This window comes from Colobus angolensis, unplaced genomic scaffold, assembly GCF_000951035.1.
Source record: "Colobus angolensis palliatus isolate OR3802 unplaced genomic scaffold, Cang.pa_1.0 Scaffold386, whole genome shotgun sequence".
Taxonomy (NCBI): Eukaryota; Metazoa; Chordata; class Mammalia; order Primates; family Cercopithecidae; genus Colobus; species Colobus angolensis.
The window spans coordinates 1,777,439-1,794,229 of NW_012117221.1; the positions used below are offsets into that span (position 1 = coordinate 1,777,439).

General features: G+C 37.5%; 1 protein-coding gene across 1 annotated transcript in view; it reads right to left on the reverse strand.

Annotated features, from left to right (window-relative positions):
- Positions 1-16,791, reverse strand: part of SVEP1 (sushi, von Willebrand factor type A, EGF and pentraxin domain containing 1) — a 225,115-nt gene that overhangs the window by 104,954 nt on the left and 103,370 nt on the right. The window contains exons 13-18 of the mRNA XM_011954605.1: positions 15,238-15,359; positions 11,751-11,862; positions 7,696-7,860; positions 6,887-7,120; positions 4,656-4,817; positions 1,905-2,066 (exon numbers count right to left, since the gene is read on the reverse strand). Coding sequence (XP_011809995.1) covers positions 1,905-2,066; positions 4,656-4,817; positions 6,887-7,120; positions 7,696-7,860; positions 11,751-11,862; positions 15,238-15,359 — 957 coding nt within the window. The remainder of the gene's footprint in view (positions 1-1,904; positions 2,067-4,655; positions 4,818-6,886; positions 7,121-7,695; positions 7,861-11,750; positions 11,863-15,237; positions 15,360-16,791) is intronic.

Below are 16,791 nucleotides of genomic sequence, written 5' to 3' on the forward strand. Positions count from 1 at the left end.
TATCACAAGAACAGAAAACCAAACACCACATGTTCTCACTCATAGGTGGGAACTGAACAATGAGATCACTTGGACACAGGAAGGGGAACATCACACACCTGGGCCTATTGTGGGGAGGGGGCAGGGGGAAGGGATAGCATTAGGAGATATACCTAATGTAAATGACGAGTTAATGGGTGCAGCACACCAACACAGCACATGTATACATATGTAACAAACCTGCATGTTGTGCACATGTACCCTAGAACTTAAATTAAAAAAACAAAAAAGATCCAAAGATGGTATTATCCAACATACATGGTTTATGAGTTTCAGTTAGGCCCTAAATTTTCTTCTCAACTCTTCAGTGAAACTATTAGGTTGATGAATATTACTTGCCCAATGCCTCAGGTCTCACAGACTTGTATCTACCTTGATTCTACTAGACTGAGATAATTTAAACAGATGAAGTATATATAAACGTATCATTCAGAATGTGTTTTGCCTGTTTCCTTTTGTCCCAATGCACTTAACTTATGAGGACTACAACTTCCAAGATGCAATGCTGGAAACGCCCCTTCCTGCCCTTGCACATTAACTTTTCCTAGCTCTTGTTTACCGGTAATCTCTAACTGGATGAAGTCAAGCATGGCTAGCGTGCAGTGCGAGTAGGAAGTGTGCCTATGTGTCTCTGTGTTGTCTGAGAGAAGTAGGGAACCAGTAGGTTGGCTTCTTAAAAACACCATTCATTCAATATGGGAACAGCTTCTTCATTTCACAGTTGCCATAGACCTTAGGTTTTTAAATAAAACTGTAGAGGTAGGATACACAATTTTTTTTAAAAAAATCTTTCATCAAGGAATGTTTGTTCGGTTCCCAGTGAGTAGCAGAGGTAGGCCAACAACCCTTTATTTTTAGTCCAGTTCTACTGAGTTTGCAAATTGCAGTAATTGCAATTTTTCGGAATTTCTGGAAGTAGGCTGACCTTGACTGTCAATCCTAGTTTGTCATTCTAAGTTTTTATCTTTTGTTTTTGTTTACATGTTCATGAGTATTTTGCTGGAAAACATCCCTCAGTAGGGATGTTAGTCAGAAATACTTAAAAATTGGAACTCTCATCTTTTTATTTGTATTTAAACCAGTGGTTCTCAATGTGTGGTCCCTGGACCAGTAGAATCAGCATTACTTGAAAACTAGTTGTTAATAGGAATGCAAATTCTCAGACCCCTCCCCAGACCTACCTAATCAAATACCCTGGAGGTAGGGCCTCGCAATCTGTCTTAAAAAGCTCTCCAGGCTGACATTTGAGAACCAAAATTAGTGGCTCTCAGATTTTCCTAATCACCTCAAATAATCACCTGGGGAGACTTAAGACAACCAATTCCCAGCCTCTACTCAGACAAGTTAAATCAGAATCGCTGGAAGAGAAGATCAGGTTGCAGTACTTTAAATAAAAATACTCACGTAAATGTGAAGATGATTCTAATGTGCCGTTCGAGTGAATAACCAGTCAAGAAAACCCTCAACTCGTAGGGAGTGAAATGTAATAACTCACAGAATAAAATACGTTTAGAGTTTCAAGAAACACTAGACAGAACTTCACTTTATAAAGGAGGGAATGAAGTTCCTAGTTTAGATATATTTCTACCGTATCACGAAGCCACATGTTTATTACTGTTTGAGGCCTGAGACAAAGTCTTGTACTTCTTTAGTGTTCCTAACCCAGCCCAGTGTTTACACAGCAGGTATTTATACCTAAGTGTTAACCAGCTAAGAAACTAAACAAAAAAAACCTTTTTATGAAGAGACAGTTATTTCCATTCTGTGCATAGAGTAAATGTACGGTTTTGCTGAAAATATGCCACTCCTTCATGCATAGAACCTAGCAGGTTTAAAGAAATATCAATGCCTAAGGCTTTGATAACCTCCACATGCAGAAATGTTCACGGCTCCTCTTTTCACGGTTGAGGTGTTTTCTGGACACGAGAGGCAGCTCCGGGAACCAAATTTTGGCTGATAAGTGCCCAGTGGACACGATTCACAAGTCTCAAGTCCGCTGTATGAGTAGGTACCTTGTTTACACTGAGCTGAAAAGAAAAAGGTAATATTATTATCAACAATGATACTAAGCAGCACAAAATCAGCACTGTGTGGGATAGGGTTCTCTGCAACTTAGGACAGAATGAGGAACCCAGAGGGCTCTTTCTCCTGTTAGCTAAGCATATGCATATTATGGCACCACCATGCTTCTCTATACTAAGTTTCAGACTATTTCCATTTACTTCCATTACGACCTTTTACAGTGTTTGATGCATAGAACATGTTCAATAAGTAGTTGTCGAATGAAGTTAGAAATACATAGCACAGAGGGACACTATGATAGGAACAAGTTGTACACTGGGAATTTGTTCATGTAGAAGTTCTCAATATGTACACTGTTATCCTGAGTGACAGAAACAAAACCCCAAACCTAGCTAGCGCCTTATAAACTACTCTGACATCTCTGCTTTAAAAAAGAACTGGCTGCTCTAAATAAGAACTAGCTCTGCTACCTCCTCTTACCTAGAGACGCCATTTCATCCAAGGGCTGGTGGGGAGTAGAGCATAAAAGTAGACATACCTTCAGGCCCAGAGAGGTGAAGCAACTTTCTAAATTCATAAGGATGATTTGCAGCAGAAGAGGACTTTGGCCAGATGCCCTGACTCCCAGAGTACTGACCGTTCTTTCTGCTTTTGACCGCCAAACAACTCTCCTTTTCACCATTGCTAACATGTTTAGTGCATTTCCAATTAGTGCACTGCTCTAGAGTTTATATCAGTCATTAAGCACCCACACCTGCATTCAGAACTACGGCAAAGAAGCACGCTTCTGAAATTCCTTATTTTAGGCATGTCTTGCTGCAACCTTAATTATGAGAGAAAATGTTTCCATCAGGAACTCTTATTGAGAATAATAGTGAAAATATTTTGAAAATATTGAATATTTTAGTAGCAAGAATATGTGCATATGTGCTTGTAGTTATTCATTTCCAAGTAAACGGAGAACTGATCTCATCACATCAGACACTATTCTAACAAAAAGCAATCCAATAATTGCAAAGTGTCATGAAACTTCTTTCCATTAATTAATGTGAGATTCAAGAGAAGAATCCAGGTGATAGATATAGTTTGGATGTGTGCCTCTGCCCAAATCTTACGTTGAAATATAATCCCCAATGTTGTGGGAGGTGACAAGATCATAGGGGTGGATTTCTCATGGCTGGTTTAGCATCATACCCTTGGTGCTGTTCCAGTGCTAGTGAGTGAGTTCTTGTGATACCTTATTGTATAAAAGTATGTGGCACCTCCCCTGTCTCTCTTTTTTACTTTTTTTTTTTTTTTTTTTTTGAGACAGGGTCTTGCTCTGTCCCTCAGGCTGGAGTACAGTGGTGCAATCATAGCTCACTGCAGCCTCCACCTCCCGGGCTCAAGCAATCCTCCCACCTCAGCCTTCCGAGTAACCGGGACTACAGGTGCACACCACCATGCCTGGCTAATTTTTGTATTTTTTGTAGAAACAGGATTTTACCATGTTGCCCAGGCTGGTCTTGAACTCCTTGGCTCAAACAAACTGCCTGCCTCAGCCTCCCAAAGTTCTGGGATTACAGGTGTGAGCCACCACACATTCCCCTCGCCCTGACTCTCTGCCTTGCTCCTACTTTCTCCATGTGACATGCCTGCTCCTTATTTGCCTTCTGCCATGATTGGAAGCTTCCTGAGGCCACCCCAGAAGCAGATGCTGCTATGCTTTCTGTATAGCCGGCACAACTATGAGCCAATTAAAACTCTTTTCTTTATAAATTACTCCGTCTCAAGTACTCCTTTATAGCAATGTCAGAATGGCCTAATACACCAGGCTAACTGATGAATACGGATTGGAGTTTAACTTAGACCAATGGAATATTTCCAAAAGAAAAGCTAAATGGACTTCTTTAAAGTGGGGGAAACACTCAGGTAATATTTTATGTTTAAAAGAAAGAAAAAATAAATAACATTGCTTTCTGTACACTATTATTTCATTTTATTTGCCATTTAGATTTCAGGACCATGATGGGGCTTAGGACACCCTACCCGTAAATATTGTACCTATGGCATACTGAATATTTCAAGCTAAAGGAAATTTGAGAAAACCATAGAAGCGGGAAAGTGTCTCTGAACTTCTGCCTTTCTTTCCTTTAGGAGACTGTAAAACCTAGAAATAATTCTCTCACCTTCCCCTTTGAAGCAGACTGTAAAACCCTCATGTGAGGAATGCCCACCCTATAAGAGGTGGGCAAGAGGAAAACAATATTCCTATCCCTGAAGACACAGGGACACACTGAAGAATCTGAACAATCAAGACTTGCTAAGCTCCATTTAACTTATTCCCAATAGATCATTCTTCTCCACAAGTATCCTCTTCTTCATCGAATTTAGCATAAAAATACACAGGTTTTTCTGGTTCATTCCTGAAGGCTCCTATTTCACCTAAAACTTACATTGAATAAATGTGTATGCTTTTCTCTTGCAAATCTATCTTTTGCCATAGGGGCCTCAGACAAGAGCCTAGTATTGGATGAAGAAAATAAATCTTTCTTTCCCCCAAAAGGGAAACAAAAATTGGGCTTCTTTAGTTGAAATGTCCAGTAAGCCTCTACCTTTACAATCAGAGATGTTTCTTGAATGGATATATTCTGTGTACATCCCAGAGGGGCAAGGCTTGCACTCAAGTTGCCCTTCTTCATCTTGATAGGATCCGATCCGGCAGCTTTCACAGGTGAAATGTTCCAGAGAATAATAGGTTCCCAAAGGGCAATTAACTGCAGAAAAAGCAAACAGGAAACAGTGAATAAACTACAACGGTGGAACACACTGGGCTCTTTTTTCCTAAGACATGTAAGTAATAAAGCATGCTTGCAGGTGCTATTGTTTATGGGTTAAGTTTTATGGCCAGAGGTTTATTCACAAGGTAAACCTTTCAGAAATATGTTCCCAGAAACCAACAGGAAGACATTGTTTTATTTTTTAAAGAAAAAGCAAATTCTTATTGACCAAGCTTAAGGCTTATATAACGGGGGTTTAAAAGTGTGGGTTAAAGCTATGATAAGCCAGATTATCATGAGAAGACAGTTAACAAAGAAAAAGCTGAGGGACAAAAAGGAAAAAACAGTTAGTTTGGTTCCCTTGAGGATTTCAGACGCTATAAACATTTTCTTAGTTGTTTCTCTGAATGCTTCCCCATTGAAAGTGACTGCTTGTCAGTTAGCACCCTCATTTTTTTGAGATTTGATAGGTTTGGAGTGGCTCAGAAATTCTGAGACAAAAATAGAACATTAAACATTAAACTGAAAAGGCTGCTACCAAAATTAATAACCTTAATGGGGAAGACACTTGAAATTAGCACCTAGGTGATTCTGAGCTCGAGTGTGTAATAATTACCCATGTATTCGTTAAACATGCAGATTTCAAGACCCCACCTCCAAATGCATTAGTCCTAGGATGCGGCCTGAGTCAAGATGCATTTTACAAGCATTTGATGTGATGCGAGATCACACTGAGAAACGAGAAACACCGGTCAATGGGATGCCTGATTTTTACTCACAGGTAGGGAGGAAACACATGCAGGCTTAGAATAACAATTTTAATGTGCTTTTGATGGGCTGAATTTGTCACACCATAAAAAATTCAGCTGAGCTCTTGGACTAGCAATAAGAACTGTGGAAGGACACAAGAACCCATGTTTACAGAGAGATGAACATAAGACTCATGCCATTCGGTTCAGCTGAGTGTACACAGTTCCACTACAGGAGATTTCCTTACCTATAAATGATGATTTCTTTGGGGAACAGGCTGGAATTGATCTAGATCATGGCAGTCTAGAATAGGGGTTAAAAGTTAAGGGGTTGGGAGTGGAGAGGGAGACTAGGGAGTGACTGTTTAATGGGCATAGAGTCTCCTCTGAGGGTGATGAAAATGTTTTGGGAATAGAGGTGATGGTTGCACACGATTGTGAATGTACTTCATGCCATTGAATTATACACTTTAAAATGGTTAATTTTATGTTATGTGAACTTCACCTCAATTTAAAAAAAAAGACTGGTGTTGGCTGCCTCGATGGAATTTTTTGCCACACTACTTACTGTCTTTTATTTTATTTTATTTTTATTTTTGAGACAGGATCATACTCTGTTGCCCAGGCTGGCGTGCAGTGGTGCAATCATAGCTCACTGCTGCCTTGACTTCTGGGGCTCAAGTAATCCTCCCACCTCAGCCTCCTGAATAGCTGGGACTACAGGCACGCACCATCATGCTTGGCTAATTTTTAGGGCATTTCTTTGTAGAGATAGGGTTTTGCCATGTTGCCCAGGCTGGTCTCGAACTCCTGGGCTCAAGTGATCCTCCCGCCTTGGCCAAAGTGCTGGGATTACAGGCATGAGCTACTGAGCCTGGCCTCCACTTACTGTCTTAATGGGTAAGTCTTATGGGCAAATTCTTAGCCTCTCTGGCTTCAGTTTCCTCATCTGTAAAATGTGCTTAATAATAATGGTACCTCACAGAGGTGCTAACCAGGATTAAACATGCCATGTGCTCAGCTGGAATACAGAAGTGGTCACAAAGTATTCGTTATTATTGGAGCTATTACTGAAAGCTGTCAGGTCTAAAAATCTTTAAATAAAAATCAGATTTGTGTCCCTTCCTAAATTACATTTCTTTTCCTTACCAACAGTAGTTCCTTAGACTCTTGAGACAAAATAGTAATAATAACAACCACACAACAAGAGCAAAATATGTTTCATTTCAATATCCCTTTATAGTTGTAAAATGGCTACACCCATCTTATTTGACCCAGTATGCACCAAATATTTTTGATCACAGGGAACAGTCTTACCACACATACGCCCTCTCAGCACTGAGCCTGGTCTGCAGAAGGGGGAAGACTTTTTTGTTTCTAATGAATTGCTGTCAGCTATAAGTATTTCTGATGCAAGCTGAAAGGAATACATGGGGTCTTTACTGAGAGTCCTCTTCAGTTTATTTGTGATAGTTTCCAATGTCTGAAGGAGTCGTTGCTGATTTTCCCATTCAAGGGTATCATTTCTTTCATCGGGTAATGGCACACTAGCTGAGATAAAAACAAAACAAAACAAAACATAACACAAACACATGGTGTTTCAGAAAGTCATCTGTAGTTAATTTTTTTACCAAATAGAAATGGCGTATTTAAAATCTTTTAGTACTAATAACTGGTCTATAGAAAAAAAATAAAAAATCTTTCAGGAAAAATTAATTCAAAATAAATTTAACCATTATTCACTGAACAACTAAGTAAGTATATGGATAAGACTAAGAACTATACAATTTGTTTCAATCCTTCTCTCAGATGCTAAATCTATATCACCTTTTTTGGGAGTTCTTTATTATAACATAATAAATTCTTGTAAATTCTTGCATTTTAAAAGCACACCTTAATCATGCCAAGATGAGAATGAAGTACGGTGCTTGCCGCCGTGAGACCTACAAAAGACATCTATGATATTGACAGCAAAAGATGACAAGACTTAGTTAACTGTGCTTTCCCTAATTCTCAATTCCAGAGTCAATTCCTAATAATGATAACAAATGGAAGATTTGAGAAGCAAGTTTCCAGCCAAGAATTTTCCATAATATTACTTTTTCAAATAGACAGTTTATCCTTACCTGTGATGTTAAAAATTAACTTAATTTTATAGTCAGATAATGGGGCACTTCTTTTAATCCGTGAAGACCTGGCATTGCCCATGCTTGTTGGTGTTTCTTGCATAGTGTCCAAGAAGTCATCATAAGAGTAATCCAGCCTATTAGCTGCACCCCAGCCACCTGGTCCTGGAGAGTTGGGGCAGAGACACAAATGATCACACAGTTGCTTTTTCATCAGCATTTAGGTTCTAATGTTAAGCCACAAGTGAAATTACACTTGACTATTTTCCTCAAATGCTCATAATATACTCCATACAGGGTTTTGTCTACAATGTTATATACATTATAATTTTTGGTCACTTCATATTTAATATAGATTACCAATGAAATATACTAAAAGAAGAAAGAAAAATCTCTATGGAGCTCCCAGGGCATTTATACCATTCTATCGTTGAGTTAATAGTTAATTATTTTAGCTTTAGAGGTAAATTTTAGAGGTAAATAAGAGCTGGGTGCAAAATTCTAATCAATTTCTACTTCTTTGCAAGGCTTTCGCCAATCCTTTTTTTCTGTTTTTAAAATTGACCTTATAAACTATTAATATACATAAATAGATCTTCTCTTGTGAAGATTACTCAAGATGCTTTCATCATATTTTAAAGGTAAGGGTAGTTTACAAAGGCAGCACATAAGTTAAATGACTCTATGATACAACCACACTGGAGGGAACAAGAGTACGTGGAATTCTCTAGATACCCTTGATATCACTGTGATTAACTGCATGGGTTCAGATTGTGGCTTCTCGATGTATGCTGCTGTATAATCTTAGTCAAGTTACTTTCATCTTTCTGAGCCTCAGTTTCTTCATTTATAAATTGAGATGATTCTTACCTGATAGATTTGTCTGTGGATTAAACGAGACAAAATATATAAGCTGTCAAACTCAGTATTTGACTTATTATAAAACTATATTAATATTATTCTGGCCATACTATTGTTATGTACTTTAGACAATAATTTATATTTATATAGGCCTCTCCACTTAAGTAAATTGTTTTCTGAACTTTTTGACTTTATTTATGCTTTTGGCTATTAAAATAACTGGGATTAACTGGGATTAATATTATCTATTTACTTAAGCCTTTTCTCCACAAGCATTAGGTAGCTGTTATAGAAAAAAATGAGCAAGGAGAAAAGTATTAAAAATGACTATAATTCTAGAAACCACATAGAAATAATCACCATGAACATTTTAGGCAAGCTTTTTTCCCACTATGAATGTATAAATATACACACGGATATACATTTATGCATACGTACATACATACATATACACACACACAAACCTGGAATAAAAACAACACACTTTTAACAAAACAAGATTATACTATGTATGTATTATTTAGTAATCTTTTTCAAATTTTATGGCATTTCTATGTGAAATGGCGGCATAAAACTCTCTTGTATGGTACAACATAAACCTACAGTTTCTATTTTTAGACTTCTAGGTTATTTCAAATTTTTAGGACATCCTTACACATATAGTATTTAATCAAATCTAAGATACCACCGGTTAGAAGATACATCCCAATTTCAGGTCTAAAGGAAAAATATGCATCTCAAAATTTATGAAATGTGGTACATATTTGCACAATGGCATGATTTTTACCTTGAGAAATATTCTTAGAAATGAAATTTCTGGGTCTAAGTGCATGGGCATTTAAAATCCTTTAGATACATATTGTCAAATGCCCTCTTAATTTCTCCTTTCTACACAACGTATGAATATGATTTTTTCCCCATAATTCTTGTTTGTTAATCTGACAGGTCAAAAATTGCATTTCACTTTAGTTATTTTATTTATTTTATTTATTTTAAGATGGAGTTTTGCTCTTTTTGCCCAGGCTAGAGTACAATGGCATGATCTCAGCTCACTGCAACTTCCACCTCCCAGGTTCAAGTGATTCTCCTGCCTCAGCATCTCGAGTAGCTGGGATTACAAGCACGTGCCACCATGCTCAGCTAATTTTGTGTATTTAGTAGAGATGGGTTTCACCAGGTTGACCAAGTTGGTCTCTAACTCCTGACCTCAGGTGATTTGCCCACCTCAGCCTCCCAACATGCTGGGATTACAGGCGTGAGCTACCTTGCCTGGCCTAGTTTTAATTTTGATTACATGATTATTATGAAGTCAAATCGATTTTATTATATTTATTGGTTGTTTATTTTTCATACATTATGAACTGCCAAGGCATGGTTATAAATGTTACACCGATCCTGTGACTACTGGGAATACATTTAGGGAGGAATGCTTGTTTTTTAGTATCACAGGATCATGTGTGCCACCTGCCCATGCTTTTTTCTCAAGAACTGCCATTTGGACCCGTATTAGATGACAAATATTGCTCATCTCATAGACTTGTGATGACAACTGATTCTCTCTAGGTGTAATCTTGTGCCCCCATAACCTACCCCAACAATCTGGGAGGGGAAACCTGGATCGTGTTTAACACAAGAGGGTTGATTATGCTAGATATGTTACTGACAATGCCACCTTACTTTTTCCTATCTAAAAACTTAATTTCCAAAATGTTCACTAAAGTGTTGTACATAATAGTAAACAACTGAAAGTAACCCAAAGTCTACCAACGGGAACTATTTCTATAAATTATGGTAAACTGATCAATGGGATAATATGTGGCTATTCAAACTGTATTGAAGTAGGATATTTAGTGAATAAAAATGTCCTCAATACAATGTTAATTAAGAATTTGTGTTCAAAATAGTGTCAATGTATATACAATAAACAGTTATATATATGTAGTAATATGTATATATCATAGTATGGTATATATACAGTATATATAGTATGGTATATATATACGTAGATCTACATATATAGTTATAAATATATACATGTATTAACAGGCTTACTTCTGGGGTTGTGGATTATCTTCATTTCATTTTTTGTTTTTAAGCATTTAAAAAATTGTCTAATAAACACATATGCACAAATGATATTTAAAAATATTTAAAAATCGAAAGCAACAGTCAACATCACTCTCAATGCTAAATCACCAAAAATATTATAAACATGATTAGTATTTGAAATGGAAAAGATGTCTGCTGTAATGCAAATTAATACTTACCATCTCATAACCTTCTAAGTACATGACTTGTACTTGTTCATTTAATGCTTAAAATGGTCACATGAGGTGAGTACTCTTATATAGGTGAGGAAACTGAGGCACAGAGTGTGTTGATAGCTTGCTCAAGATCACACAGCTAGTAGGTAGTGAGGCCAGGATTTTGACTTAAGTAGTTGGTTGTAGAGTCCACATGTTTAACCACTACACTACTTTGATAACACTATTATTATTATTCTCTTTTTTTTTTTTGATACCTAGTCTTACTTTGTTGCCCAGGCTGGAGTGCAGTGGCATAATCACAGCTCACTGCAGCCTCGAACTCCTGGGCTCAAGGGATCCTCCCACCTCATCCCCATAAGTAGCTGGGACTACAGGTGTGTGCCACCATGCCTGGCAAAAAATAATCTTAATAAAAATGTTCAGAGTAAACATAGTAACATATGTTTCTCACAGTAAACATAGAGAAAACATCACAATTCCACTTAAAGATATATTAGACTTGAATAAATGAAATCTTAACATATTTTTGGTGAGGAATCTGAATATTTTACATGTGTAACTATTTTACGTTAATAACTTCATTGTAACTTACATTGAATGCCATATCAAAGTTGCTGTTAGGACTTTATTACTATTCTCTTTTAGGACACACCAACATTTGAATTTTACCAGCATACGTGACTTGGTTTTCTTAGTTTTTGTCATTTTTAAGAATCCTGGCAAATCATTTTAAATAATTTATTTGTTACTAAAATTTGATATATCCTTAGTGATCATTCAGCACATTATCAAATTATTTAGCCAACTTAAAATACTTGATGACTACATTAATAAAAGTTAACGTTTCTAGTTTGCCTCACTTTTCTGGAATTATTCTTATTTTGCAGATTAGTCTTGCCAACTACCGATGCCACAGAATTTAATTACCAATTGCAAAGCCATTTTCATAGTCGTAATTATATTCTAGGCAATATTTTTTGGTCATGTTCTCCTCCAGTCTGCAATCAATGTCCTCTGCATCACTACAAAATGATGGGACCTGCAAGTAAAAAATGAAGAGGATAAAGTGTAAATCACTTTTCTGCATGCCTTGGATAAAAACTTTGCTCCCCTGGCCTTCACATCTCCATCAGCAGGAGGGAAGGGAGGGCCCCAGAGCTCTGCACATTCCTCAAAGGGATTCTGACCCTCCTCCCCTGCAGTCTCTAACTATCTGTTGGTCACCAGGATTAGTTTCACACCTTTTATCTCTGTTTATGTCACTCACCATGAGAAACCCAGGGCTCCGGGGATATCTCCTGGCTCTAAACCTTCATCCTATATGGCTCCTTGGAACCCTTTCTCTGACCCCATCTTCCACTCCTCTTCCCCAATCCCCCAAGCCTTCCTCTATGCCCTCTGAAGCTCAGTCAGTAATCAGCGAATCTGTCATTTTCTACCTCCTCTCTTTATGTTCTCTTCACCTTTGCCTAAAACCTTTCCAATTTTCCGGAACTTTTCCCAGAAAATATTCTAGAAATACTAGAAATTCCAGAATCCTGGAATTGGTGGCAGGACTGGAAGTGGAGGAAGGTCCTTCTCACTATTTATTGCTGTTTCCAGATCACACTCCCTCACATCTCCTTAAAGGCTCACAGCTCTGAAGCTCATGCCATCAACTCTACCACTCATTGACCCTTCTGGTGACAGTCACCTGCAGCATTTACCCTCTGCGTCACTCCCTCATTCCAAGAACATTTGGTAACTGTCCCTATTATAGTTCTTGGTGATTTCTATAGACACCAAGCAAATCCTTCCATCCCCTTGGATTCTCAGTTCCTTGCCCTCTTCTTTCTTGTATTATAGCCTTACTCTGTCACTTACTCCCGTAGTCATACCCTCAGACCTTGTCATTGTCAGAAACTGCAACTTCTCCTCTTCTCAGGAATCCAACAGTTCCTTGACTTCATCAGAATGTATAATCCATTGACCCTAGTGCCTCTCCTTTAGCCCCTCATGTCTTTGTTACCCATCTAAAATTCCATCGTCCATCACCATGGAATGTCTCCTCCCTTGCAAGCCTCTTCCTCAATTTGTTTGCCTGGACAACACATACCCTTGGTTAAATTAATCATTCTGCTTTCCCACACCTGTACTACATGGTCAACTAAGGCTTGAGAAAAAATGTAACCTTGCTGGCTGCCAATCTTACCACAATTCTTTAGCATACTTATTCATCCTTTCTTAGAAAATTATTTTACACCACCTTCTCTCTTCTTAAGCCTCCAACAACTCCTCCCCATTCTTACTCTCAAATGATCATCTTTTTATGCTGATCAAAATTGAACTCAGAAAAGACTTCGTTCACACACTTCCATCCTCATGAGTACCCAGTACCTAGACCTATGCCCTTGTACACTCTGCCTCCTTGACTCTTCTTTTTATCCCACAATCTACCTCCAATGTATCAGCAAGTCCTACTGAAATCTACTTTCAGAAGATATAAAAAAATCCATTAACTTCTCACCACCTTCAGTGCCACCCAAGCCACCATCATCTCTTGCTTTCCTTTCCTATGTGGTCTTTTTACTCTCTTCTCTTACCTTCTGCTTCTCCTAGAGCCCAAAGTCATCAGTAAGTTGTTCCCTCAAATGGCTTTCCATCTCAACTAGAGTATAAGGCAAAGATTTACAGTGACTTTCAAGGCTCTCCACAGTCTGATTTCTCTTCTTACTCCCATCTCCTCTTCCACATGTGATCTCTTTGACCATGTATCACTCAGCCCTTCATCCTCTCTACCTTTGCCACTCTGACGTCTTTATGGTGGTTCAAACTCCGAAACACACTCCTGCCTCAGGGCCTTTGCACTTGCTGCTCCCTCTGCCTGGAACGCTCTTCCCCTAGATATGCTCATGGCTCACTGCCTCACTCCTTCAGGCCTCTTCTCAAATAGGAACCTAGTGAGGCTTTCCCATTTTCTGTTTTATTTTATTCCATAGCATACGCCATCTGACATGCTACATATTTTCCTTGTAATTTGTTTATTGTTGGTCTATTTATTAACACGTAAATTCTATGAGCACAGGGAGTTTTGCCTGTTTATTTGGATCTAAATCCCTAGTGTCTAGAACAGGATATACTTACTAAATATTTATTAAATGAACAAATAAGCATTTAATAGTACATTCTAATCTCTTATAGCATCTTTAACCTGCTACAATTTAGGGTCTGGTAGACACTGAGTCTAACACACACAAAAATATTTAATATTTTAAAGATTTCTTTACCACTTTGGGGTGGAGTATAATTAGCATGAGTGTATTGTTGCCTTTCAAGTACAGGTCTATAGTAACAGAGGCCTAATGGGTGTAATATTTTCTTGGTTTGCTAGCAACAGTGACAACATTATTTCTCTTTTTGGAATTTGGTTTTATTTAATAGATTTAAATATAACGTTTTTAACAAGTGTTTTTGAGTGGACATTCATTAATATGTTAGGTGTACTGTATGCTTGGCATACAGTAAGCAGCACAATAAAATGTTAGCAAATAAATAAAGTGCTACCCAGTCTACAAGGCATACAAATATGTATCCAGCATGGTTCCTGCCTTGAAGATGTTCAATACAATTATATATATTGCTCTGCTTTCTTTTCTTTTTGCTTTTCTTTCTTTCTTTCTTTCTTTCTTTCTTTCTTTCTTTCTTTCTTTCTTTCTTTCTTTGAGAGGGAGTCTTGCTCTGTTGCCCAGGCTGGAGTGCATGGTGCGATCTGGCTCACTGCAACCTCCACCTCCCAGGTTCAAGTGATTCTCCTGTCTCAGCCTCCTGAGTAGCTGGGATTACAGGCACACATCACCACACCTGGCTAGTTTTTTTTTGTATTTTTAGTAGAGACAGGGTTTCACCATATTGGCCAGGCTGGTCTCAAACTCCTGACCTCGTGATCCACTTGCTTCAGCCTCCCAAAGTGCTGGGATTACAGGCGTGAGCCACCACACCTGGTCTGTTTTTTTTTTACAATTGTTGTAAGAGTCCGTTCTAAACAAAAATGCGTCTTTTAAATCTTTTAAATGTACAATTATCTTTTAAGTGTCCAATTATCTTCTTATCATAAACAAAATACCACCTACTATTTAGGCATTTTTGTCAGACTTTAAATAATAAAGACATTCTCAAACCATCCAGACCTTAAGCTTTTCTGACTTCCTAAGGATGTTTCTAAAGATTCAAAAACGTTTTAATGCATATTTACTTCTAAGTCATTCTAGAAGTTCAAAATCTATGAATAATTTTAAATATTAGGTACATGTCTGGATCCCAAAGAAGAGGGAAATAGGATGAGAAATTGCAGTTGTAAATGACTCAGAAAGGCTATGAAAGCCTTAATAACGTCCTTTATAAAAGGACAAACAATTAATGACTATTATTGATGTACCATTTTTCCCAAGGTAGTCTCAAATGCTTCAGAAAACTTCATCATCAGATCTGTGTCATCACAACGTGCTGCTTTGTAGAACATCTCAAAGGACTTGAACCCGTGGTTTGCAAAACGTTTTTCTAGAAAATGTTGGACAAAACAGCTTCAGTTGGTTAGTGTTTTTAAAACAAAGATTAGACTTTCTATGAAATAATTGAAACTTAATGTTTTGATTCTAACATAATTTGTGGGATTGTTATAAAAACAGGAGATGGCAGTTAAGGAGAGTTTCTAGGCATTAACTGATTATAATAAACCATGCACCAAGCAGCACTGGACTCGGTTATCCAGTGAAGAGTTTGCTTTTGATATATTATTCTTTATCTTCCACTCATACAAAAATGTGAGTATTTAAGGGAAGAAGATATATAAAAATTGTTTTCATTATATTCCTGGGAATTTTTGAAAAATCCTGGCTGGCTCAAAGTTATTATATCTTATATAGCATACATATTATATTTTCAAAAATTAGGCATTGAACCATTTCTAAATATTACTTTTCTGTAATCATATTCCTTGAAAGTGTAATTGTCATGAAGATAAATTTCTCTCTGTATCAAAAGCTTGCATGGTAGACTTTGCAAAATGCCCGTGAAGAATTCAGGGACAGTCTCCTACTAGCATCCCACCATCTCAATCTGTGAAAGAAGTGAATGGTATTGTTTCTATTTACTACTGCAGTTTGGGGGGAAAATAGCTCTGTTAAGTGGGTTTCATATATTTTTCCAGGACACTGGTATTTAAATTCCATCTATGGTAGTGAATCAAAGATTCACTTCAGAGAATATTTATTTACACTAAATAAATGCAGTAGGTTATTTTTATAATAATGTATATTTAATATTATAGAATGGTTTAAAATCTAAATCAAATATGAAGAGACTGTGATTGATGTATTTTATTCCATCACATATGTTAGATTTTATTTTAAAGTCAGCTCTTCTGCAGAGTATAAGAAATTTTTCTCTATTTTTTTGTGCAACAGGGTCTCATTCTGTTTTAGGCATTAACTGATCATAATAAAACATGTACCAAGCAGCACTGGACTCAGTTATCCAGTGAAGAGTTTGCTTTTGATATGTTATTCTTTACCTTCCATTCATAGCTGAAGTACAGTGATGTGAATCAAAGTTCACTGCGGCCTCCTTGAACTCCAGGGCTCAAGCGATTTTCCCACCTCAGCCTCCCGAATAGCTGGGACCACAGGAGCGCACCACCATGCCCAACCAATTTTTTTTTTTTTAATTTTGTTTTTTGTAGAGATGGTAGGCTAGTCTCGAACTCTTGGGCTCAAGTGATCCACCCACCTCAGCCTTCCAAAGTGCTGGGATTACAGGTATAAGTCACCATGTCTGGCTACTATGAGACTTGAAATTCATGTTTACAGGTTCAGAATTACACATTGTCAAGTCTCCAGATATTTCTAATAAATAACGAGAAGGCTCAGATGGTTCTGCCTTAAACTGAATCTTGTCCTACAGCAATACAATCTATAACAAGACTCTAGTGGCT